Source organism: Canis lupus, chromosome 7 (assembly GCF_003254725.2).
Source record: "Canis lupus dingo isolate Sandy chromosome 7, ASM325472v2, whole genome shotgun sequence".
Lineage (NCBI taxonomy): Eukaryota > Metazoa > Chordata > Mammalia > Carnivora > Canidae > Canis > Canis lupus.
The window spans coordinates 21,033,425-21,059,745 of NC_064249.1; the positions used below are offsets into that span (position 1 = coordinate 21,033,425).

The 26,321-nt window shown below is 36.3% G+C and overlaps 1 protein-coding gene across 13 annotated transcripts in view; it reads right to left on the minus strand.

The window, feature by feature from the left end:
* RASAL2 (RAS protein activator like 2) overlaps positions 1 to 26,321 on the minus strand; it is a 347,793-nt gene that overhangs the window by 75,719 nt on the left and 245,753 nt on the right. For 12 of the 13 annotated variants that reach the window (XM_025430194.3, XM_025430192.3, XM_025430191.3 and 9 more), the window contains one exon: positions 11,575 to 11,681. In XM_025430194.3, the coding sequence (XP_025285979.1) occupies positions 11,575 to 11,681 (107 nt within the window). Of the gene's footprint in view, positions 1 to 11,574; positions 11,682 to 12,453; positions 12,741 to 26,321 lie in introns of those variants that run through there. The other variant, XM_025430198.3, reaches the window with a different exon arrangement.

A 26,321-nucleotide genomic window follows, 5' to 3' on the forward strand; every position in this document is an offset into this window, starting at 1 on the left:
ATGTTCCGGCTTAAGAGGTTAATATCTTTGCAATGGGCATACTCTGGGTAATCATGAGTGAATTTTCATAAACAGGTCAAGAAAAAGAAAAGGTCAAACCTGGAATTCTAGGATTAGTAAGATACAATCCTGATCTTCTAGAACAGTGGTTTCTAAATTGTTTGGACTATGTATCAAATGAGTAAAATATTGTTAGTATACATTCCTAAAATTGTTTACTTATAAAATACAAGAATTGTTCTAATGTAGGATTATAAAACATTCGATAACAAAAATTTAAAGAGTAAAATTTTTTAAATGAAATATTTTCTTTCTGCAACTCATATGGATCATATTTAGTACCCTCTGAGATACATACATCCTATTCTGGAGACCGCCACCTAGAATATTACATACCAGGGAAGGCAACCATGCAAATGATGACCCTACAGTAAGTACTATAACCAATAAATGCACACCTCTATGGAAAGATAGAGAAGGTCAAGGCTAATGTTGCCTAGAAGAGGTAGTGAGACACTGGAACTGAATTTTAAAGGATGAGAATACTTTTAGGAAGCATAGAAGGTGGCCTTTTTAGGCAGAAATGTGCAAAGATACCTGAGAAAACTTGTTTGGGGAACTCTTAAGTTTGGTAAATATGGAGCACTAAGGTGGAGCACCCTCTAAGTTTGGAGGCTGAGAGATCTGGGGGTGGGAATGGGGATATTGGCTATTATGAAACAGAACTGGAAGGGCAGCCAAAAATTTGACAATGAAAGGTTCTCTGAGCCAAGTGAACTTTGGTTTTTATCATCCTATAAAACATGAGTCAAACTCAAAAGATTTCAGCAGGTAACTGATGCTTTTTGATGGAAAAGCTAGCTCTGGAAACATTTAAATGAGAAGAAGAAAGAAGGAAGAGAAAGAGGAGAGTGCAAAGAACTCACTGTGCAAGCCAAATAAAATGTATATAATTTGGTCATGTCCATGGGCACAAGACCATAGAGAACTACTACATAACCCTGAGCAAGGGAGAGTCAAGTAATGATCAGGGTTAAAGCAACAGTGCAAAGGCTAACGTGGGGACAGAGGTGCTGGAGGCTAGGAGATAAGTTAAAGTCTCCACTGTACGAGATGGAACTGCCTACATATTTTGAGGGGCTCAGTGCAAAATACAAGGGCCATTGTTCTAAAGGCAGGAACTCAGGACCATTAAAGTACTAAAATCGGGCAGCCCCGGTGGCTCAGTGGTTTAGCGCCACCTTCAGCCGAGGGCCTGGTCCTGGGGACCCGGGATCCAGTCCCACGTCGGGCTCCCTGCATGGGGCCTGCTCCCTCTGCCTGTGTCTCTGCCTCTCTCTCTCTCTCTCTCTCTGTGTCTATCATGAATAAATAAATAAAATTAAATTAAAAAGTACTAAAATTGCAAACTTCCTTTTCTTGGGCTGTCTCTCTCTCCATCTGCTCTGGTGTTTTTCTTCTTTCTTTCTTTCTTTCTTTCTTTCTTTCTTTCTTTCTTTCTTTCTTTCTTTCTCTTTCTTTTTAAGATTTTATTTATTCATGAGAACACACACAGAGAGAGAGAGAGAGAGAGAGAGAGAGAGAGAGAGAGAGGCAGAGACACAGGCAGAGGGAGGAGCAGGCTCCACACAGGGAACCCAAAGGGGCACTCGATGCTGGGTCTCCAGGATCACACCCCGGGCCGAAGGCGGCGCTAAACCACTGAGCCACCTGGGCTGCCCTGCTCTGGTGTTTTTCATTTGCTATTTAGTGTCATGCTCCCTCAGGTACCAGGGCAAGTGCAGACCTTCACAGATGCCCAGGGCCCCTGCCCACAACTCAGTATATGGGTGGCCCCACTGGTTGCTAGGTTGCCCTTCTTCAGCCAGTAAACCCATGTGCCAGGCCCAGGCCCAGGGTAGGGAAGTTGAGCCAGGCTTCTTTCCTTCCCACGGCTGACTCTGCAATTCACTAGGTATCTAGCTTAGGGATGGGAAAGAGGCTTGCCCCAACTGAGTGGTGGCCTTTGGCTAACTGCCAGACACCAGTTAAACTGACAAGGAGGAGCAAGGATAGCTCTGCCAAGTACTGCCTCGGGATGTCACAGGGTGTGCAGGCTAACCTCTATCTTTTTTTATGCTTGTACAAAGGCCTATGCCAGGGTCAGAGAGTGACAGCTAGGGGCTGGGTGAGGCAGATGGGAGAGGCTGGTTGGGATTCTGGGGGTGGGGAAGTGGCAGTATGGAGTCCATCCCAGGGAGGCAACAGGAGGCTGAGCCAGGCCTTGGCTCTGAGTCCCAGCACACACTCCACTGTCCCACTGGACCTCACTCACAGAAGACAAATCCAAAGGTGGGTCGATAAGAATCTTAGGATGAAAACCACAGAATGTTAAATTCCATCCATAGGGTCCTTCTGAATGTAGGGCCTGTGCACTGGACTGGTCTCATGCTCATGAAGCAGGTCCTGGTAAGTGGTTCAGGGGAAGAAAACAAGCACTGGCCATTGAGGTAAATGGTAGCGGGGCTGGCGAGCAGTGGAATGGATGAATTTGAAGAGAGGAGAAGAGACGATCTGGTAACTGAATTTGGGAGGAAAGAAAATACTACTGTTCTGGGAACTGAAGAAATCTGTAATACTACACAGAAATTCAGGGGGGAAATGGTTTGGGGGAAAGACATAAGTGAACATAGTTTGGGGCAAGCTGGATTTACATTACGATCAGACAGCAGAACTAAGTGTTAGTAGAACACAGAAGACTGTTTAGAAGAAGATTCTCCAACAAAACATCGCTTTCTCTTTTCTGCTTTGTTGATCATAAATTTCATTGCTATATAAAATGTCATGGAAAAGGTCCTTCTAGTATGAAGATCTCAGCATTAATCCATTAAATAAGGCCACATCTAAAACATCACATGTAAGAATATGGAGGCAAAGGTGGACTATATACAAAATGAAAAAAGTCAGTTTATTTAATAGACAACTCAATTTATGGAAGAGATTATATATAAAGTGTACTATATAAGGTATGAATAACTCTTAAGATGTAAAAATGTGCAAAAATTAAAAATTATTCACATATGCTATAATTTTTTTTTCTTTTAAAACTAAATGTCATGCTTCCTATTTCTATATTCTTGAGTAAAAATGTATGAAGCTATATAAGCTTCCTTATAGCAGGCAAAATTATGGTAGTTTGCATAAAAATGCAAATATGCAAAGTATCACTAATGAGTGTCTAAAAAAAACTTATAGAAAATAAGTAGCCAATATATAACGAAATGCATTTTGTTGTCTTTTTTCCTCCCCAAAATATATTTCATTTAATCCAATATAACAAAAATATTATCATTTTAACTTGTAATCAGTATTAAGAAGCATTCAGATACTGTCTATGCTTTTTTCCTAAATTTTCTAAACAGTTTTATTGAAATATAATTCATGCATCACCAAACTCACTTTTTTTTTCAAACTCACTTTTTTAAAGTGTACATGTTAGTGGTTGTTGTCTATTCAAAACGTTGTATAACAGTCACCACAGTCTAATTCCAGAATATTTTCATCACCCCCCCAAAGGTATCCCATACAAATTAGCAGTCACATTCTCTCCTCAACCCTTGGCAACCATTAATGTAGTTTCTCTCTCTGTGGATTTGCCTATTCTGGACATTTCATAATAACAGAATCATACAATATATGGCCTGTTGTTTCTGGTTTCATTCACTTAGCATATTGTTTGTAAGGGTCTACCATGTTGTAGCGTGTCAGTACTTCACTCCTTTTTATGGATGAACAATAGAGACACCACATTTTGTATATCCATCCTTCTTTAGTTGATAGACTTTGGGTTGTGTCCACTTTTTGGCTGTTACAGATAATGCTCCCATGAACATTCACGCACAAGATTTTGTATAAACATGTGTTTTCAATTTTCTCGTATATATACTTAGAAGTAGAATTACTAGGTCATATGGTAAGTCTATGTTTAATTTTGAGGAACTGTCAAACTGTTTACAAAGTGACCGTGCCATTTTAAATTCCCTTCAGCAATATAGGAGGGTTCTAATTTTTCCACATCCTTGTCAACACTTACTGTGTTCTCTCTTTGATCATAGTCATTCTAGTATGTATGAAGTGGTATCTCACTGTGGTTTTGATCTGCATTTCCCTAATGACAAATGATGCTGAGCATCTTTTCATGTGCGTATTGGCCATTTGTTTATCTTCTTTGAAGATGTATCGATTCAAATCCTTTTGGAGCCTTTCTTTTAATAGCTACAACAGTCTGACAAAAAATTTTGTAGTGATATTATAATCAAATAATAACCTAGGAATGAAGTTCTTTTAACATGAAATTAGTAGGTGCTTAATATGAAACAAACATTTAAAAATCCTGTGGAATGGTCCTGGCCTTGGTTATAGAATTAATGGGCCTGATAATAGGAAGGCATTCAAAGTGTTATTATTTACCAGCAATGCTCGGAACCTGCTGAGTATAGGTATAGCTGAGATGTACAAAAATACCTTCCTGTTCAGCTAACACTAGCAAAATTGAGAAGTTAGCAAAGTTTCATTTCCATATCTCTAGCTTCTTAACTTCTGTGAAAGAGGAAAGCATCTGATATCATGCTTAGAGGTGTGCTTAGAGCTGTGCTTAGAGGTTAGTTACATTTCCTTTAGTGGGCATTAGCCCTTCAAAACATTTATTTCTAATTGTAAAATGAAAGGTGTTAAGCCTCCACTCCCCATTAAGGCAGAAGAAAAATATCTTTGCTTTGAGGAAGAGGGGCTTATAGTATACTATCCATAAGAATGAGCTATGTGAGTTCCTCTCATTCTCTCTCTGAAATAGCCCTCTTCTCCTGGGCAAGATACCACTGGCATCTTCACTAGTCAGCACTACTGCAAACCTATTTTATGAATAACTATAAATCGAGGAGAGTTTCCCTCATTCTTTTATTCTTTCAAATTGAGAACCTGGGCAATATTCCCTGCCATGCCTGTTCTCTTTTCTTCCAGGTATTTGTTATCTCCTTTCTACCTCTCTTAAGGGGTTGTATCTAACCTTATTCCTTTTTTCTCTACTTCAAATTTTATATTTCCTAGGATATTTATTATTTAAAAACTTAAAAATTACACCTCTTCTGATTACAAAATGATTTAAAGGTATAGTTAATATTTAACATCTTCAGACTATAATTTTCCTTTTCTGACATTCTTATGTTTATTATATTATTTTTACTCTGGTAGTACTATTTTGATAGACATATAATATGAATATAATTCATATATATTCATACATACATGAATATAAATACACTCTCTATTAAAAAGAAGTACCACTGCAGGGTGATCCTACTTTTGACTTTAACTCTACACAGATGGTCAGTAAAGAGAAGAAAAGTTGGATATAGAATCGTTAAGTAGCAGAGGATAGAACTTAGTGTCCAGGAATGCAAATGCAATGAGGAATACAAAAATTAAAATGGTATTGCACCTTGGATGCTATAAATTCAAATTGATTATTTCACGCCTAAAACTAGATTCTTAGGCTCATCAAAGGTCACTATGCCACAATAAAGTATTTTGTAAATGTAGACTTGTCATCTGAACTGACGGTGTCAAACACTTGGAAGGACAACTAATATACAATGCAGCATTTGTGAGCTATGACAGGCCACAGAAAAAAATATCGCTTATTAGTTTCTTATGCCAGACTTGAAGGTACAAAAGAAAGCAGTGATGTCTGCAGGGAAGACATGGGACTAAAATGGGTTCCAAATATACTAACAAATCATTTGGACAAATAGCTCTCAACCCTGGGTACGTATTAGAATCACCTGGGAAGGTTTTTTAAAAATACAGAATACTGGGTTCTAGTCTAGAGATTTTGATTTAACCGGTTTGAGGTAGAGCCCAGGCATTATTAGTCTTGTATGTGTGTTTGTTTTGGGGGACGTTCCTTAGGTAATATTTAGGTATAGCCAGAGTTGAAAACCACTGAAAACCATTATTGGTATAATACCAATAATCAAATATGATTATTGTCAAAACCAGTGGTATTTGATCTTTACCAAGTGGTTATGAAACTTTGTCTCTTTGTTTAAGTTGGAAAAACAAAAATCTTATTGAGGATCTTATTGCTCTCATTGAGGATTCTATTCAAAACAGAGACCAATACCCAACTGAGCCTCACATCTCAATACTTAAGAAAGGGTGTAATATTTCTTTTTACATAAAAATTTAACTTAGTCTACATTTATTCTTCCAAAGCTTTACCTCTTCTAAAAACTATGCAAAATTTTCATCTTTTGACAGTCTTTTCTATCTACTATATATCTGATTGGGAATGCTCAGGTGTCACTGTGACAGGAACGAGAAGGGTTACAAAGGAATAGTCAGCTACTGCCTTAGTTCAACTATGCTTTCTGGTTGTCTTGGCATATATTTTAGTGCCTGAATTCTTTCAGAGCCAAGCTCAAAGCTAATACAAACGAAGCAGCTGCGACTGCATTGTGTTACATTTACATGGAAGGCCAACTCAGACCATTGTGTTATGGAAATGAGAACACTAAGCCAAGCACCTGGCCCGGAACACAAGCAGCTTTCTTTTAGCCAAAGCCAAATTAATGGCATCGTCTAAGGAGAAGTGATATAAAAATCATAAATATCAATAGTCACTTTATAAATAGAACATTAAAGAAAGAAGCATGTTTCAAAAACTCAGGCAATGTGAACGAAATATATACAATTACAAGGCGTGATCATTTTCCCTTTCTGAATTAAATTTAAGTACCTGGATAACTTTCATTAGTTTACTCATTCCTTCCTAATCACCCCCATAATATCATTTGAATCTAGTTTTAACAATGTATAAGACATATAATGGATGTTTTAATTAGAGGAAAACACAAATATGACAAATGTAAAAGGTCTAGCAAGATACTAAAAAAAAAAAAAGAAAGAAAAATAGCATCTTTAAAAAGAGGCTAAAACTATTCAAATGACTAAAATGGTTCTTGAAGAAGCTAATAGTCAAAACTCAAATCTGCAAAAACATTGTGAACTTATACATTTGTATGGCACCTAAAAGACTCAAAGAAATATCCACAGAAACAAATCATTAAATAAAAAATTCTATCTAGTTTCACTTCACAATGTAAGTAGCGACAGCATATATATACTATATACATAAAATACCATAGCCCCGAATTCCAAATACATATTAAAATCTCTAGGCTGAAGAAAAAATGTAACTTTTCTGCACAGGTACACTCATTTACTCCAAATGATTGCCTAGTGATTATTAAATGGTTTAGTAATCCACTAGAGTGAGATACCATCAGTAATACCAAGAGAGTAAATGCGAGATACTCACTTCATTCTGGTCATTCAATAATTCATGCATATCTTATCCATTTAACAATTTTTTGTTGAGTGCTTACTGTGTGCAAAGTACTGTGTTGGGCACTGAAGTAGTTAACAAAGACAAGATACTTACATAATGTCTAATGAGGGACACAACCCACAAAGAGTTGCAACTGGAATTAAGGTAAAGAAATATGGAATCAATACAAGAAACAGAAAAACTACCCTGCAGATCTCTCTGCTTTTCCTTACAGCTATGAATAGACAAAAGTACAAATATACTGAGACATCCCTAAAAACCAGGACCTTGCCTTACCTATATGTTGGGCCATGTAAGTTCCCTCTTATGTTTATCTTTATTTTTAAATGTATTGACTCTGCTGTTTACCACTGATGTAAAGGTGGCTTAGACTAAGAAATATATGTGAATATAATGTTGTACTGGTTATCCACTTGAAGTTTTTAAAAATATACATTTTGGGAGTTGAGAAAGATATACAAAGGTTTTGGGCTTCCCTGATTTGGGTTCACTGCTATAGTTACTCCTTGGCTCCTTCCTGCCATATCCAGCAGCAGCCAGCGGGATACAAGCGACTCTTACATGCCTGCTTCTCCTGGATCTCCCTCAAGCTAACCACTACTCTAGAACTAGTGGGTGGGTGCTGGGATGGCCCTCTATTGAATGGCAGGCAGTCCTTGACCTATAGCCCTGAGTTGCAATATTGATAGCAAGAGGAAAAAGTGACTTAGGGAAAAGCCAAGTTAACTTACCAATACTAGTATTTATACAAATGGAGGTGAGAAGAAGGCCCTTTTGGAGAATCCATGAGACTAGCTCTTTTTTGGTTTAGTTTTTGAGCCAAGATAAATATTTCAAAAAACAAACCTCTAACACTTGCCAAATTTAGTTAAGCTAGGCAAAAAACATTCACAGTCTTGCCCCAACCTACCTCCCCATCCTTCTCTCTTGCTATTTTTGCCTACATGCTTTTTGGCTTGTGCCTCACTGAACCCTTTCTACATTCCCCGGACGCCTCAGTCACTTTGTGAAGTGTGTCTTTCTAAAATGCTATTGCCTCAGCCTGGAATACTCTTCTGCCTGTCAATTATTTTCATTCAGCCTTTGGAACAGCTCAAATACTGGCTCCCCGGCAAAGCCTTAGCTTATACAATGCATTGTTAAAAACCAGTGTCACCACGCTTATCTACCTCCTTGTGAATCTGGTTGTTTTTCTGTCTCTTGCTACTAGACTAGAAATGCTCTGGGAATGGAAAATTCTGTTGTGTTCATTTCTGTTTCCCCAGAACCTGGTGCCAAGAAAGTTTCAATAATTGGTGAATCACTAATACTTGGCCCAAAGTAAGCATTCAGTAAGTGTGTTACTGTCAATAATTTCAGTCGAGGCTTGCTAAAAACTTCTTTATCTGCTCTTCAGTATTTGCCCGAAAATGGAGCTGGGAAGAACAAGCCCTTTGGAGAGTCTACTTGATAAGTAGTGAACTTGTGGTTCACCACAGTAAAGACCCCTGAATCCTAGAACCACAAGAACTTGTCCTTAAAAGTCACTTCTGCTCCTTCATAAAGTTAACACGGATCATTTCTATGGAAACAATCATGTTAATAACATAAAACACTATATAATTTAGTTAAGTATCTCAAAGTTTGGTTCCTTTTTGTTCTGCTTTTCCATATTCAGAGACTCTGTTGTGATATCAACCACAAAAATATTTTGTGTTGATCTGAAAACTAGACATAATTCTTATTGGCATTACATTTAAGTAAATCACATTAACTATCGGTATTCTATGGAAATTTAAAACATACTGTGTACTTTCACAGATATATGAGGTACTGCAGTACCTCATCTAGCCAGCATATTTTGGTTTCTTGTAAAAGAATATAAATTATTTATACAGCATTATCATGGAATAAGGTATTCACAAACCAGATTTTTCTGGATAACAAGTTTTATAAGCATCACATATTTTCAAGATTTAAAATATTCTCAGTGGATATATATCATACAATATTACACAGTTACACTTTAAAGAGAAGCTCAGCACAATATAATTCCACTTCTTAATGATTCAGGATCATTATTATCAATGTCAATTACTGTACTATATACCATCCATCCTGTAATACAACAGTATTCTTAAGGACTACTGATAAATATTGGGCTATTTGCCTTTATCCTGAGTGACTTGGATTGTTTTTTGACTCCTTTCTTGACTCACTGTCATCTTTTGAAAAATTACAACCAGTGTGTTCTGATAGTTATTTTTCAAATAACTGTGTAGATAAGGACTGGTTAAACTCTCCTACACAGCTAGGTGCATGGGCTTTGTCACTGTAGGCTGCCAGTCAGTGGCCCCTCTTTCCTTCAATATTTCTAAATCCATGAGGTGGCTGAGATTGTCAGAAAAATGACAACTAAGTACATGGTTTGTAAGCAGTGCTAGTGGTCATGTATATGCATCATTGGTTTATTACTTTTACTCAAGAATAACTAGTTTTATTAGGAAGGTAAACCTTAAATCAGCTATCAACTGTTTAAATATAAATGAAAATTGTTGTTCCTAATTAATTTAAATTTTAAAATTCCAGCCATGAACTTAAGATTCAATATAAGTACCTGAATGTTTTATATTATAGAGGTATCTCTTTCTTCAGTTATTGACTTTAAAAATATGTATAAATTTATTCTAGCATGATGGTATCAATATTTCAAATTCTAACTCAATTCTTTTCACCAAACACTGTATATGTATGGTCAGTTTTACTATATTTGATTTGTTTCATCAGGAAAACAAGAAGGGGAGGAAGGAGGAAAAACAATGCCTTTTTTCATTCATTAAAAAACAAACAAACAAACAACAAACAACCCAACATTTAAGTGAGAAGCCATGCCTATGGAACAAAGAATTCAGGAAAAGAGATGAAGTCTGATATTTTATAATTCCTGTCACAATTTGGTTAGAATATTAATACAATCTTGCTTCTGATCTTTAAAAATGAGAGAATTGGTAACATTCGAAAGGTGTCATAGTAACAGATAGATATCCATGAACTCTATAGATCATTGAAATACAATAAGGGGAAATATCTTGTTCTCAGCGTTAATAAACATAAACATAAAACATTCACTTTGGTTAATTTACAAATGAATGCCAACTTATATATCTCAAAATATCAGTTCAACTTAAAAAAGTCACCCAAACTTAAAAAAATGTATTGGAATACATAAATAAAGAATACAACATATTAACTTACAGAATTAAAAGAAAATAAGTCTTTTTTTTTCTCCAATAGAAAAGTCTACTTCTACTCTATACTGATTTCCTCTGTACCTACAATAATGACCAACCTCATGGCAGTAATTCTTTTCAAGTTTAAAAACAATACATTTTAATAAAACGATACACTTAGTCTCTTTCTTAAGTCAATAAACATAGAAAATGGATGAATCAAAATCTGGGTTACTCAGACTTATATCAAAAAGGTCCAAACTAGGACTGCAACTGGTGATTAGCTGACCTGATCACTTAGAGCCTCCTGATTTCAGCATTTAAGATTTAATACTGATTTCTTAGTACTGCCTCATCAGTTTAAGGAATATTTTAAACTGGGCTATTTCTTCCAGGGCATTTCTTAAGCACTTAGATGGTTATCTAAAAGATGGCTTAAGCAAAGCACAGGCCAGGTCTCAGGATTAGAACTCACAATTGTCTCTGATAATCTGCCATGCAACTTTATGAGTCCCACCATTTACTGTTTATATGAGTCCCATCATTCACTGATTATACTCTAGCCCAAGAAAAATAACACAAAATCCCAAAAAACTCCTCCCACTTGTTAAGAAAAAAAAATCTAACAGCATCTTTATGGAACGGTGACAGGTTTTCTTTAGTAACTTGATAAAAGGGCATCCTGCAAAGATTTGCACTCTATAGTTCAGAAGACTTTGAATTTAACATATTTTTTAATACATTTTAGAAATCTCCCATAAGTAAAAATAATTATTCGCTAAAATCTAATAAACCTGCTACTGAAAGTAGTGGAGGTTAACCACAGTTAATCTATGTAAGTTGATAACTCTGTCCTTTTAACTTCAGTATTATAAAGAAATTCTTGAGCAAAATGTTTTGATTCCTTAGTAACTGTCTCTAACTCCAAGAAGAAAGGAGAGAAAAATAAAATATCTTTCGGAGAAGAGGAGTACTTACTGGTACTTTGAAGGGTGAGGTATTTACAGTGTCCATGGAGTTGGGTTTCTCTGATGTACTGGTCCCTGAGATACTCCGTCTGCGTGGGGACCTTTCTGCCGGCACCTCTGCAAAAGAAGAAAAAAAAATGTCATAAAGACACCAAAATTTAGGATCTTTGACTAAACTGTAAATTAGTGGGATTCCCCCCCCCCCCACCACAAAAATAATCAGTTTGGTTTAAAGGTACATCACGTTCTATCTCCACATGATCAAGGGACAAGGGAGACCCGGTCACACTTAAGAAATCTGCTTTAGCATGACAGATTATAATTCTATCTGGGCACATAGAGAAAGTAAATTTTCTGGGCTATACTTAATATCTATAAATTCACTTACTATCTGCATCTCACAATGTATGGACCTACTTCTCAGTTTGTCAGCAATATAGGAGTTAATAGAATCCAAAGAAATTTTTGATATTCTTGTGAACAGCATACAGTCTAGTGTTGCACATGATTTGCTGGTGTCTGCACGAAGGTCAAAGTTCAGTTCCGTGCAGATAAGATGATTCACCAGACTGCAACCAAAGGGCCACGAGACAACCGAAAGCGGCTAGGATAAAATAACATATATGCCTATGCAGATATAAAAATAGATCAGCTTCTCCTTGTGCTGGCAAGATGACCTTACTAAGATCTTACTCTGGAATCCTAAACCTGTTCAAACTGACCTAACAAGCTTCGGATTCTGCAGATGAGGTGGTATTTTCTAATTTAGTTACTATACACTACATTAAGGTTACATTTAGACAATTTTTTCATAGTGATATAAATATATGCATATATATATATGCACATACACACGCACACACAGATGATAGATATACACATATTATACCTTTATCACAACTGCTTCCCATCTCCACTTCAACTGACAGACATATAGGAATCCAGCTTCTCAGATAACATTAGATAATCTCAACATGGACAAGGAAAAAAACACATCCTAAAAAAAGTACTCTGTATTATCTTCCAGATCTTAAAAAATAAGGAGTAAATCGTGACTCCGGAGACTGACATTTTGATTCCTGCTGCTCTCCCTTTAAAAGATAGATGCAGTTTAAACTTCCATTTCTGGCCTCCTGGCCCCTGGGATCCGTGCTACTTCCACTTAACAGAAAGCGTTTTTTCTCTCGCTCCCTCCCTGTGTCTTGCTCTTCCCCCTCCCTCTCTACAGCTTGCAGAGAGCAAGCGAGAAAGAAACACACAGGACTGCAGCTATTCAATCAATCGTTCCGACTGCACATCCTCATTAGTTACTTTCAGGCTATTAGCAGACGCCCAACCACTGCCTCCCCTCAGTTACAGAAAATTTCACTGTAGTGCACTAATCTGCAGCAAGAAAAAACATTTACTGAAATTTATATTCAGCTAGTGCCAAAAGGACACCATTTTACACAGACCTAGGAATGAACACAAATCAATCCCTCCTATGAAAATCCGATTGGAAGTGCTTACCCTATTACTACCTTTGCACGCTGGACACTGATTTTCTTTCCATGACTAAACAGATCCTCTGTGTGACATCTTGACCCGTAAAACATAAGCCAAATTGCAACATTCCTAATGACTGAGAGGTTGCCAACATAGCGTCTTATACGCCTGCAGTACAAGGAAGTCCCACGCTATCACTTTTAAAAATTACAACCAATAACTGTCTCTCAACTTCTCTCTAACCATCAGTGGTTAAATGAGCCTTAATGTACAAAGCCATTTTCTGAAGTAGGCACACACGACTTCTAAAAAAATGGCAGTATAATTAGTTAAAATTCAAGGCAATGGCACAAAGCCCCAATTTTAAACAAGTCAGCTTTGCAAAGCACACTGAACAACAAGACCTTCAGACTTTTTTGGAAGGTGACTTTAAAGAGTGATTATCCAAGTTAGGCATTTCTACTATATGGGGGGCAGGCTGGTAGGGAGATGGGCTGGTGAAGATAGATGAAAATCTCATCCTTCTTCTGATAATGACCTATAATTAGAAGATACATGAGATCGAATATTACAGTATAACATAGTTTAATCTCTGAATAATTGATGGAGAAACCAAACTAGGAGAAAATAAGTTCCATTAGCAAGAATAAAATGATCCAGTAAACAGTTTTCCTTAATTTGCAATGTTCTGGATAAGGAAAAAAATGGAAACTTATTTCCTCATTTTCTTTCAAATATCTAATTTTAGTTTTCAGGCATATGAACTCACTAAATAAATACACTTCCAGGCTTTTAACAATGTAAAATTATATTGGCTAAAATGAGCAGCCATATTTTAAACTCTAACAAATATGTTATTTGTTGTACTTCTTCCTCTTTTAGATTCTCTTTCTGCATCATGAAAAAAAAATCACAACTCTGGTATAGCTTAAAGAATACCACTGGGTTCAAAAAGAAGAAATTAAATTTTTCTTGAACTGCCACTAAGAGGGGAAAGAGGGAATAAGCTAAATCAACAAATGATGAGAGGTCTACACTTCTTTCTCAGCTCCCACAACAATGTAACTTATCTGCTGATGCACAAAAGGCCCTCTAATACCCAAGTTCTCTCATTTTCAGAAGATTCAGAACCATTTCAAAGCTGAGAGGATATATACCCCAAGCACCAATTGCCACGTACAACCAGGTAGCAGCATCAGCAAGGACCGAATTAACAGCTCGTTGGATTAGTCACAGGCAAGCCTGCATATTAAACTGGTCCAGCTACCTTTAACTTTAAATCTCCAGGCTGAAAGGAAAGCTGCTACTATGCTCTTAAAGCCACATTTCTGCTGAGTTAGAAAGAAAATCTATACTGGTTCCAGTAGACCAAAATTAGACAGCTCTCTTCCCTGCTCCCACTCATGCTACATATACCGCATTATTTTCACCCGCTGTAAAAATTGTTCCTTTCATAGTTATAATATTTAATTACAGTCATTTTAAAATATGCTAGCCCTCTAAGACTGAGATAGAGACTTATAATATTGTTTCAGTAAAGGTCTGAAACTGTCCTGTTCACTTTCTCATCCTCTAAAAATATTTTTCATCTTCAGATAGAAAGGCAAAAAAAGTTTTAAAATATAAAGAAATGATTAAGTTTTAAATTTATTTCATTTCCTTTACCATTGGATATGCACCAAGATGAGGTGACCACTTCTCTTAATAAAAGATAACCGGCAATACAGCTCCATGTGGAACATATACTGAACAAAGAGAACATCTGGGTGCTTTTCTTAGCATCTCTATCAACTATCTCTGTGATCTTGTGTAAGCCATCTCACCTTTTCTGCTCTGGTCTTCATTAATAAACTGGGATGTTCAGACCAACCAGAGATGAAGGCAAGATGAATGAATTTATATGCTTTGATGTAAAATTAGCTTTTTGGAAGAAAGGGGCTCTCTAAATCCAAAGTCTGGTATCATAACGTCATTTATTCTATGTAATACATATTTTTCTCTCCATTGATGTGCCTTCTTTGGAAAGTGTGGCAAAGAAATTGGCAGCTGGAGGTATAGGGACAAAAACACTTTTGGTGGAGGATGTGCTTGTCTTCTTCAACAGATAGAAGTCAACCTATGCCTTTAGAACCTTATAGTTGTATTGTTCATGGCCTTAATTCACTTATCAGGAAGCAAATGTCAAAAGATATTTCAAGGAGGACAAAAAAATAGGACAGTGTAAAAGAGATGAAGAGTTGTAGTAATTCCACTATGGTAATCATAGTGAATGGGTAGTTGCTTGAGAAGATGAGCTGTGGAAGTCATCCTCGTATTTATTAGGGAAGAACGCTACAGGCAGAGGGAAGCCAATATGAAGCTTCTAGGGTCAGGTGCAGCATGGAGGCCAGTACAACTGGTGTGAGTAGAACAAAGAGTAGCAGAAAGTCCGAGACTGGGGTAAGTGTGCTCAGGCCACATAAGCTCTGTAGACCTATGCGTCAAGACTTGAGCTTTTCACTCTGACGTGAAAAACTACCTGGTCAAACATACTTCACCAAAAGGTACAAATCACACAGAAACCTTATGGGAATATACTGTCACTTTCTTAATTATTTTCTTTTCAGGATTTTGAATAATGACTGTGACTAAAATAATTCTGGAATATTATTATGTTTGGAAAGAGAGTAAAGGTTAATATACTTATCATATTAACTGAGGGTTAGGTTCCAAAAACCTCTGAAAATATCTTAAATGAGAAAGGTATCTGTTATGCCTGTTATCATTATGGCCAAATATTGATAAGCATCAAGTGCATTTATTTTTGTTCAAGCACATTTAGCTGAAGTTTATATACCATCATGTCATATATGCATGCTTAACATGCTTAACATAAATAACAGGACTCAAATGTCATTAATTCTGATAAGGTCTGCCACTCTTAGGATGAGTTACCATCATTAAGGAATGATACAAAATACTTTCTCTAGAGATAAAAAAAAAAGATGTACTATAAAAGTTATTTAGGCACTACTTTGAGGCAGAAGTATTTTTATGATAATTTTAGTGATTACTGAGTCTTTGCTTTGTGCTAAGTGTTGGATGTGGAATTTATCTTTCTTAATCCTTGGGGCAGCCCTTTAGGTAGTAACAATTATTAATTTCTTGGATGAATGTGGGGGCCAAGTTTCAAAGAAAAAAATACTACTTACCAATGTGAAAGTAATTTCAGAAATTCAATACAAAAGAACAAAATGTAGAAAGACAAAGTTTTAAATTGGAGGACAATGATGTAAAGAACCAAAATATCCTTCTTATAGCAAAATTTTCTAGTTACGACAGATCAGAAAACCATTATATGCTCATGAGTGCAGTGTGGCATATATAGTATGCCTGAATACTTCCCATGAATGGCAACCCAAGCCAATTCCTAGTAATTCTGTGTACAGAATTATAAAACATGAATGAACGTGAATGCTCTGCCAATTGCAATTATTCAGAAGCCCCTTTAATATTTTTGTATTATATTTAGGAAACAAGTGTTCTAATATTCTTAAAAGGGGAATTCTTCAGTTCACTTCAAAAACCTTTTTAAAAATCAATAACATTCCAACAAAGCATGACAGAAAATTGAATACACACCAAACTGTGTTCATGCACCCATTCATGTCAGTGAAATCTCAGGGTGCTGCTGTGAATCAGCCTGCTTCACTCTCATCTGTTTGCCTTTACATTGTGTAAATGATGACAATAAATAAGACAGGATATCAGTGGCTCAAGTTATTAATGAATAAAATAAGCAAATAACTTAACTCTTTATGCTATAAATTCTAAATTAGGAGAATTCCTTTTCCACAGGAGCAGAGAAGACATTTAAGGAACTGAATGGGAAGAAAGAGCAGTATTAGGCAATAGATGTGTACGGATTCAGTAAAAAAGGACCTCAAAAACAAATGGCAAAAGGTGAAAGAGAAAAGGCTTCATGAAAATGGGATTGTATGTTTTGCTGTTGGACTCCTCAAGGCAATGGGATCTTAAAGATCTGGGTAGAGAACCATTTTGTAAAGGAAAAGTGACAAGAATGAAGAGAAGAAAATTACTGACTGCATTTATATAGTTGCCAATACCATAGTGCCTGGGCGTTTTATGGACTTCATCTACCTGCTTTCCAGTAGGACATTTTCTGCTGTCTCTTGTTTTTACAGCTTGAAAGCTTATGTACTGACAGTCACTACCATTTAGCTGCTCTGAAATACAAATCCCCAGAGTCACTTTAATATATCCAATTGGTATCACTGAGACTGTAGTACCTCACTCAAACAAGCAGACCTTTCAAGTTGGCATGCCCTCAACACTTACTTCAATCTGAACAAATTGGTGCTAAGTACACAAATGTGGTGAATTTTCAGAAAGTAAAGCCATTCAGTCTCCCCACCTTTTCCTTACTTCAGCAAATTTATTCTCTATTATTTTAAGATTTTCTTCTTACTATTATAATAGGAAAATGGATTTCTCTCTGTTCAAGGAGTCTGGACACCCACAAGTATTCCATTTCTTCATATGATGACATTGGATGGGATAGCAGAGAACAGGTTTTGTACAAATAGCAGTCTCGACCAGAAAGGCTAAAAAAACAGCTCAGGGATGTTTACATGGTAACTTAAGTTTCTAATACAAAGTGTATCTCTGGTTCTTAGTGATAACCACCAGGAATCTTAATAATAATGATAAAAACATAATAACGAGGATACCTGCAACACCAAACTACCATTTATGATTATTACATGCTAAGTGTTTTATAGGAGTTATCTCTTCCATTGTCACATCAATTCTCTGGAACAGGGACTATCACCTTTATTTATAGATAAGGAAAGAAAAAGAGGTTCTATTACTCTGTCCATGTTTGCACAGCTGGTAAAGGGCAGAATCAGGACTGGAACTCACACGGTCTGGTTCTAGAGTCTGTACTTTTAATTATCATGCATGCTATCCTGTTCTCCTACTGTTTTATATAATGGGCTGTAATGGAAAAGAAATAAATAATCATGGAGACTCCTATTTTCTTCTTCCTAAAAAAACCCTCAAAGAACTTTAACAATATGCACACTTCGTATTTTAAAGAGAATTAAATCACTTAGCATTATATTATTGTGCTGAGCACTGAGTAATGCATAGAATCGCTGAAGCTAATATGACAATGTACGTTAATTATCCTTAAATTAAAAAAAATGTGTTATCACATTGCAGTCCACTTAACCAGTGATTTGCCAACCTGGCTATGAATTGAAATCAGCTGTGGAGCTTTTAATCAAACACAGGTGCCTGTGTTTGAATCACAACCTCTGAGGGAGGGGAGGGGATAGCCTACTCATAAGCATTAAAAAAAAAAACCTCTCTAGGTAAATCTAATAAGTTTTTTTTTACTTAAAAAAAAAAATTTTTTTTTAACTTGGTTCCAGGAGTGCCTGGGTGGCTCAGTCTGTTTAGTGTCTGACTCTTGATTTCGGCTCAGGTCCTGGGATCAGGCCTGGAGTCCAGCTCCGTGTTTAACACACAGAGTCTGAGGTTCTCTCTCCCTCTGCCCCTCACCTCACTCATACACACTTTCCCTCTCTCAAATCAGTCAATCAATAAATAAAATCTTAAAAAACAACAACAAAAAACACTAGGCTCCATGCCCAATGTGGGACTGGAACTTACAACCCTGGGATCAAGTGTCAGATGCACTACCAACTGAGACATCCAGGTGCCCTTGAAATTCTTTTTTTAAATTGAGGGGTAACTGACATACAGATGATACTGATTTCAGATGTACAACATAATAACTCAGTATTCGTATACACTGTGAAATGATCACTACACTAACTCTAGTTAACATTTCTCATCATGCATGTACAATTTAAAAAAAAGAAATCACACTCTTTAAGGGATAATTTGTTGCAAAAAAAGCCCATCAAAGATTGCATTTCCTGAAACAGGAAACAACCTATAAAAAATAACTACTACTGATTCCTTAAATTAAAAATTAAAAGCCCTCCAAAAAATAACCTACCTTTGTGGGGGGGTGGAGTAGATGGAGCACAGATGATTTTTAAAAACCAGTTTTTTGTAAGTTAAACCAGTTATTTGTAAGTAACTTTTTTTTTTTTTTTTTTTTTTTTTAATGATAGTCACAGAGAGAGGGGGGGGGAGGGGGCAGAGACATAGGCAGAGGGAGAAGCAGGCTCCATGCACCGGGAGCCCAATGTGGGATTCGATCCTGGGTCTCCAGGATCACACCCTGGGCCAAAGGCAGGCGCCAAACTGCTGCGCCACCCAGGGATCCCTGTAAGTAACTTTTAAGGCAGTGAACAATCTCTGTATGATACTGTAGTGATGGATGCATGTCATTAGACATTTGTCCAAGGATGTTACAATATCAAAAATGAACCCTGGGGCATCTGGGTGGCTCAGTGGTTGAGCATCTGCCTTTGGCTCAGGGGTCCTGGGATGGAGCCCTGCATCGGGCTCCCTGTGGGGAGCCTGCTTCTCCTTCTGCTGTCTCTGCCTCTCTGGGTCTCTCATGAATAAATAAATATTTTTTAAAAATAAACCCTAATGTAAACTATGGACTTTGGGTGATTATAATGTGTCAATGCAGATTCATCAACTGTAACCAATGTACTATTCTGGTTGAGGATATTGGAATGGGGGAGGGCGTGTATGTGTGGGGATAAGGATATATGAGAAGTCTTTTAATTTTGCTATGAACCTAAAACTGCCCTAAAAGAATAAAGTATTAAAAAATAAATAAAACAAAATCCTGTCTTTCTATCCTCCTAAAGTAATCTTCAGTACACGAGAGATAACTACTTAGGCCAATTCTATGAGACAAAGATAGATAAATAGCATTAAGATCTTAGGTTTTACAAAGAATAATCTTTAAATATGAAAACATTGTTCAGCATTAAATGACGTTTTTGAGCATTTCAAACCAGTTATTTGTAAAACTTTCTTAATCTCACAGCTTCATTTTGATGAAAAATATTTTATGTTCAACTCTGGAAGGTACTATATCTTCTAACTTTACAGAGTTGTAAGAACTTTAAGCTTTTCTATAACCAATGTAACATGTTCTCATTATTGGTACATTTCATATATAATTGTAGGTATAATCTTTGATTTATTCATACTGTGATTTCAGTATTCATTTTTAAAATCTTAAAAAAATATATTTGGTCCTTGATTACACCAGGGTCTTTTAAGAGTGGTTTGTGATATTTAAGAAACAAAACAGAGGATTATAGGGGCAGGGAGGGAAAAATTAAACAAAATGAAATCAGAGAGGGAGACAAACCATAAGAGACTCTTAACCATAGGAAACAAACTGAGGATGCTGGAGGGGAGGTGGGTGAGGAGGATAGATAACCAGGGGATGGGCATTAAGGAGGGCATGTGATGTAATAAGCCGTGGGTGTTATATGCAACTGATGAACCATTGAACTCTAACCTCTGAAACTAATAATACACTATATGTTAATTCACTGAATTTAAATTAATTTTTTAAAAAAGACTAGTTCTCAATACTTTCAGTATTGAGAAGTATTGAAAGCACAAATATTTGGCCTCTAATATAAGGACAAGAACTTACTCATACTGAGGACCAAGTATACATACAGCACTGTACAAAAACAAAAAGTGTTTACATTGGACATCGCTTCTTAGTGAAAGTATCAGAAAAAGCAGAAGCCTGTGATGTTGATTTGTACTCATTAGGCCACCAACACTGCTAAGTCTCTTTTCAAAATGTCTGTTGGCTTTATTTAGTCCCCTTTATCCATCACCCTAGTCCCGGACTTTATCTTCTCATGCAGATCATGGCAAGGTTGTCCTAACTGATCTCTCTGACTTCTTTCTCTGCTGAAAGCTATCCTGCTCTCCATTAACAGATTAGTCTCCCTAAAACATTACTTTCTTGGTGTAATTACCTTCCTAGAGATCTTTAGACAGTCAGGCATGGGGAAAAAAACCACCTGGCCCCACCTTTCACAGTCACTCTTCTGTCAACACTCTCCAACAAATTGCCTTAGACAGATGATCTTTGATCTCAAACTGGCCATATTCATTCCCCTGCATGTTTGCTAATGGTTTCCATCTATCTGCCAGATCTTAGATGACCTTCAATAGCAATGTTAGTTCATCTACTTCCATAAAACCAGTTCTCATTATTGACATTTTTTTGATTTCCAATTAATACATTCGTAGAAGTTGAAATTACTTGATTATATGTTCTTCAGTTTCAGGTAACAAACTGCATTCCTGCTCAGTACAGTGTTCTGCAACTGCTGTCTTTGAATAAAGTTTGAATAATGCAAGATTTCAATAATAGTGATCTCTGCCTCAATTTTTAAATAAAACAAATTTTAGTAAATAGAATTCTCTCCATTTTAAATTTGTCTCCTACAATGTTCTCATAAACCATCTGCACCAATTCTTGCTTGTTTGCAGGGAGTATTAAAACAGAATAAAAGATAATGATTACAAATTTTAACACCTAAAAAATAGTTCAGCATAGTCTGAACACCTTTTTTATCCTCCTTTAATAAACACACTGGCTCATAGAGAATTACCATTTTTTGTTATGTTTAAGTGGTGAAGTATTTTGTATACAATTTCACATGGTTGAATTTAATATGTAGTAAAATTATTAATAAATGTTCTAGTTATTTCTAAATAACATATGGAATTAAAGTGAACCCATTAAGTTAAGCTTAAGAATAACTTTTTTTATGTTTATTAATTTGAATCTTCAGATATAATTGAAATTTTTATAAAGAAGCTTCATGATAGCTTAGGTTTAAAAGTTTCGAGGTTTTATGGGATCCCTGAGTGGCTCAGTGGTTTAGCGCCTGCCTTCAGCCCAGGGTGTGATCCTGGAGACCTAGGATCAAGTCCCACGTCGGGATCCCTGCATGGAGCCTGCTTCTCCCTCTGCCTGTGTTTCTGCCTCTCTCTCTCACTCTCTGTGTCTCTCATGAATAAGTAAATAAAAATTTTTTTAAAAAGTTTTGAGGTTTTTCCTTCCATGCAACATCCTTTTTGAGATCTCACAAATTTCCAGGTTCTTAAGAAGCACATGTAAATGTAATAAGGTTTAAGTCTTCATATCTTCTTATTCATTTCCATTTTCCGTAGATATCTGTTCAGCTTGGTTTTCTTAAATTTTTTATTTGCACATACCTTTTAGGAAAATTTTATTTTATGGGGGGGCGGGGGGAGAAGGAGTGGGAGAGAAAGAATCTTAATCTTAAAAGAAAAGAATCTTAGCAGGCTCCTTGCCCAGCACAGAGCTCCATACAGGCTCACAACTCTGGCATCATGACCTGAGCCAAAATCAAGAGTTGGACACTAAACAGACTGAGCCACCCAGTTTCCCTAAGAAGATGGATATTTTACAGAAAGATGTAATTTATTAAATTGACTATGGAAGAATATAAGCAGGCTTGTAACTTATAACCATGAAAGAAATTGAATCAGTATCTTAAAATCAACCACTTATTATGGTTTGATTTCTTATGTAGCTTGACTTCTGAAAAAGAATAAATGTTGGATTACACTTGCATTAGTGTTTCTAATCAGTGACAATTCGGTTTTTCATCAGAAATGAATAAATTGACATCCTGATATCTAAATTAAAAAAGCAGCAAAAAAATCCTAAGAGTCATGCTAACCCCTAAGCATGGCAGTTGAATTCCTATTGAGTCTAACAGGTGGGAACATTGGTATTTAAAGTCTTACATCCTTTATTTAGAGGATTTCCTTAGAAAAAGAGAAAAAAAAAAGTTCTTTCAAAAATTTTCCTGAAAGGAATGTCTTCTCAAATTTTTGTGGATAGGGGATCCCTGGGTGGTGCAGCGGTTTAGCGCCTGCCTTTGGCCCAGGGCATGATCCTGGAGACCTGGGATCGAATCCCACATCGGGTTCCCAGTGCATGGAGCCTGCTTCTCCCTCTGCCTGTGTCTCTGCCTCTCTCTCTCTCTCTCTCTCTCTCTCTCTCTCTGTGACTATCACAAAAAAAAAAAAAATTTTTTTGTGGATAGGATTTATCAGTTTCTCCTTATATTTCTGTCCATTTTTGCCTTATAAATTTTGAGACTGTTACTGGATACAATGTAAGATTGTTGTATCTTTCTAGCAATTTCTACATTTTATCTTTATGTAGTGACCTCCTTTATTCCTACTAATGGTTTTTGACATAAAGCTCCATTTTATCTTGTTTTCATGGAGATGCTAGCTTTTATTTGCCAAAGATATCTTTTCCTAAACTTTTTACTTTTAATCCTTCTGGGTCTGTCTTTATGTCTTTTTCATTTGCAACATTAGTAAAGAAATGGAGTCTGGCTATCTTTACCTTTTAACATTTTCAATATTGTGTTTTCTGATATAGTTAGATTTTATTTCTATTATCTTACTATGTTTTTCTATTCACATTTTAAAATGCTTTTTTCCTGATTTTCTGTCTGCTCAGATTGATCAAGTTTTAAAAATTCATTTTCTTCTCTACTGCTTTTGAAATCATGCACTCTATTTTCATTCTTTTAATAGCTGTCCTTACCATTTTAACACATATATTTAAAGCCTAATGCTAATCTTGATTTCTATCCTTCTCTTGAATAATTCAATGATCTTAAAAAACTTCAGTTCCAATTATCCCCTTCCTATCTAACATCAATATTGTTGTACACAATTTTACTTTTACCTTATCAGAACTGTGGTTATAAATTCCCAGGGATTTTTACCCTCTTCCCTCCCTGACCAGTAGTCCAGTCTAAGATAAGTAAGATTCGTGAATGAGCAGATTCTTTTCTTATTTTCAGTCATCAAGAGATCTAGTTGTATAAGGAACAATGGGATGAGGATTTTGGTTCTTTTTTTTTTTTTTTTTTTTTTTTAAGTTTTATTTATTTAAGCAATATCCACACCCAGTGTGGGGCTCAAACTCAGGACCCAGAGATAAAGACTTGCATGCTTCTCCGACTGAGCTAGCTAGGTGCCCTGAGACTTTCCATTCTAATTTTTCACTTTGGCCCCTAGGCTCATGTCCTATCTTGTGGCTATTAAAACTTAACATTCTGGGGATCCCTGGGTGGCGCAGCGGTTTGGCGCCTGCCTTTGGCCCAGGGCACGATCCTGGAGACTCGGGATCGAATCCCACGTCGGGCTCCCGGTGCATGGAGCCTGTTTCTCTCTCTGCCTGTGTCTCTGCCTCTCTCTCTCTCTGTGTGTGACTATCATAAGTAAAAAAAAAAAAAAAAAAAAAAAATTAAAAAAAATAAAATAAAATAAAACTTAACATTCTGGAATTCTAAGATTGGCAAATACCCCCAGGACAATTTACTACCTGGATATTTATTTTTTCTCTTCCAGGGGATTTCCTTTCTTTCCTAAGAAGAGGTCAACTAGGCAGTCTAAAAATATTTGTTTCATTAATATGACATTTCTAGTTGTTTCTGTGTTTTCAGGATATCTGCCATTTTTCCAGAGATGAGAGTTTTAAATTTTGAATATGCTTTCCCCTTGAGGTTAGGTGTGATTTTAGGAATCAGGTAATAGCTACCAATACCAAATAATTAACTGTAGTAAGTAGGGTCATTTAGAAGCTTAAAAATATTTAGGTTTTACCAAAATTATAATCTTCTTTTATAGAATGATTATATCACTTAAATAACTTCACTTAATGAAAAAATCACTTAAATTTAGTTTAGAAAATGCAAAGTAGTACAAAATATTTGAGTATTTTCCTGCTTATTCTAGAATTTGGAAAACACAATTACAACCTACTGAAATCATTGCAAATGCTACCAACGTCCCTTAAATGGTACTTGCAGATCTGAGAATAGAGAACAGTGTAGAAAAAGGGTAGCTCTGACAGAGTAATTTGGGTAATTGTGAAAATGGCTGAATCTCAAACTTTTGAGTATCTGAATAACATTTATTCATTCAAAAAAATTTATTTACTAAGTACCTCTTCAGTGTTATTCTAGAAGATGCCAAATTATTAAGGGAAAATCCCTACCTTTCAGAAACAGGGGAGTGCTAGGTGGGTACACAATTAACTAACTGCAATGCAAGACTGGGTGAGTTAAATGCCATAAGATTAATACCATAGCAGTTATCTCCTTCATCTTCCCTATTTTCCACTGCTAAATCCCTACAAGCAACTTTGATTCCTGTATGAGTTTCTCCTTTCAAAAGGTTAACTCTGTGCTCTTAAATGCCACACTCACTTTCAAACTCATAAACGATTTTGTGCCCTTAGTTATTTTAATATATTTTAATAGGTTCAATATCTTGCTCTCTACCAAAAATACGTACAAGTCTCCCCAATTTTTAAAAAAGGCACTTTTCCTTTTTATTAGTCACAGATTTCTCCAGGTAAGAGATGTAGCCTGTAGCTTTCACTGTCTCATCATCTGCTGTCTTTCTCAATATTATAAAATCTAACTTCTCTTCCTTCAACTCTAATGAATGAAATAGAACTGATAATTTCACAAGTTACCAAAAGTCTCCTAATTAAAAAAAAAAAGTCTCCTAATTACCAAATCCAGTGGTCATTTCTGACTTCTTTTTGTCTTTTATAACCACTGACATTGCTGGCCTTTTTCTACCTTAGCACTTGTACCACACACCATATCATCCTGGCTTTCCACCTACCTTTATGATCATTCCCTCTGGATCTCCTCTTCCTCTCTACCCCACCCCCACCCCACTCTCCCAACTAGTGTTCTTCAAGGTTCAGTTCCTGACCTCGGTTTTTTTCTTGACAGTTTCTCAATAGTAGGTCACTCACAGATGCTAAGCTTGAACTATCTTTCTTCTCTAGATGGTTCCCAAATGTCGCTCTCTACCTGTGACTTCATGTCCAATAATTAGAACTATATTTCTATCTGAATATGTACTAGCCACCTCAAACTCAATAGATCTAAACAGAACTCATCTTCTTCCCTCAAAAACTGACTCCCTTTCCCAACTTTTCAATTTCTGTTAATAGCACCACCATCTTCCCAAATTCAAAATAGTCTTTATTTTCTCTCCCATTCTGCCAATCTGTCAGCAATTCTGTTGATACAGTCTTTGAAATCTCGCCATCTTTTCATCTCAGTTTTTGATATTCGGTACATAAATATTCCTCTCCACCTGGAGTGTACTGGGTGCTGAAAAGACAGAGGACTGGGCCCCTGTTTTGAAGGCATTCACAATCTAGTTTTAATAACAAATAAGGAAACCACTAATAATACCATAGGGAGTTAAGTG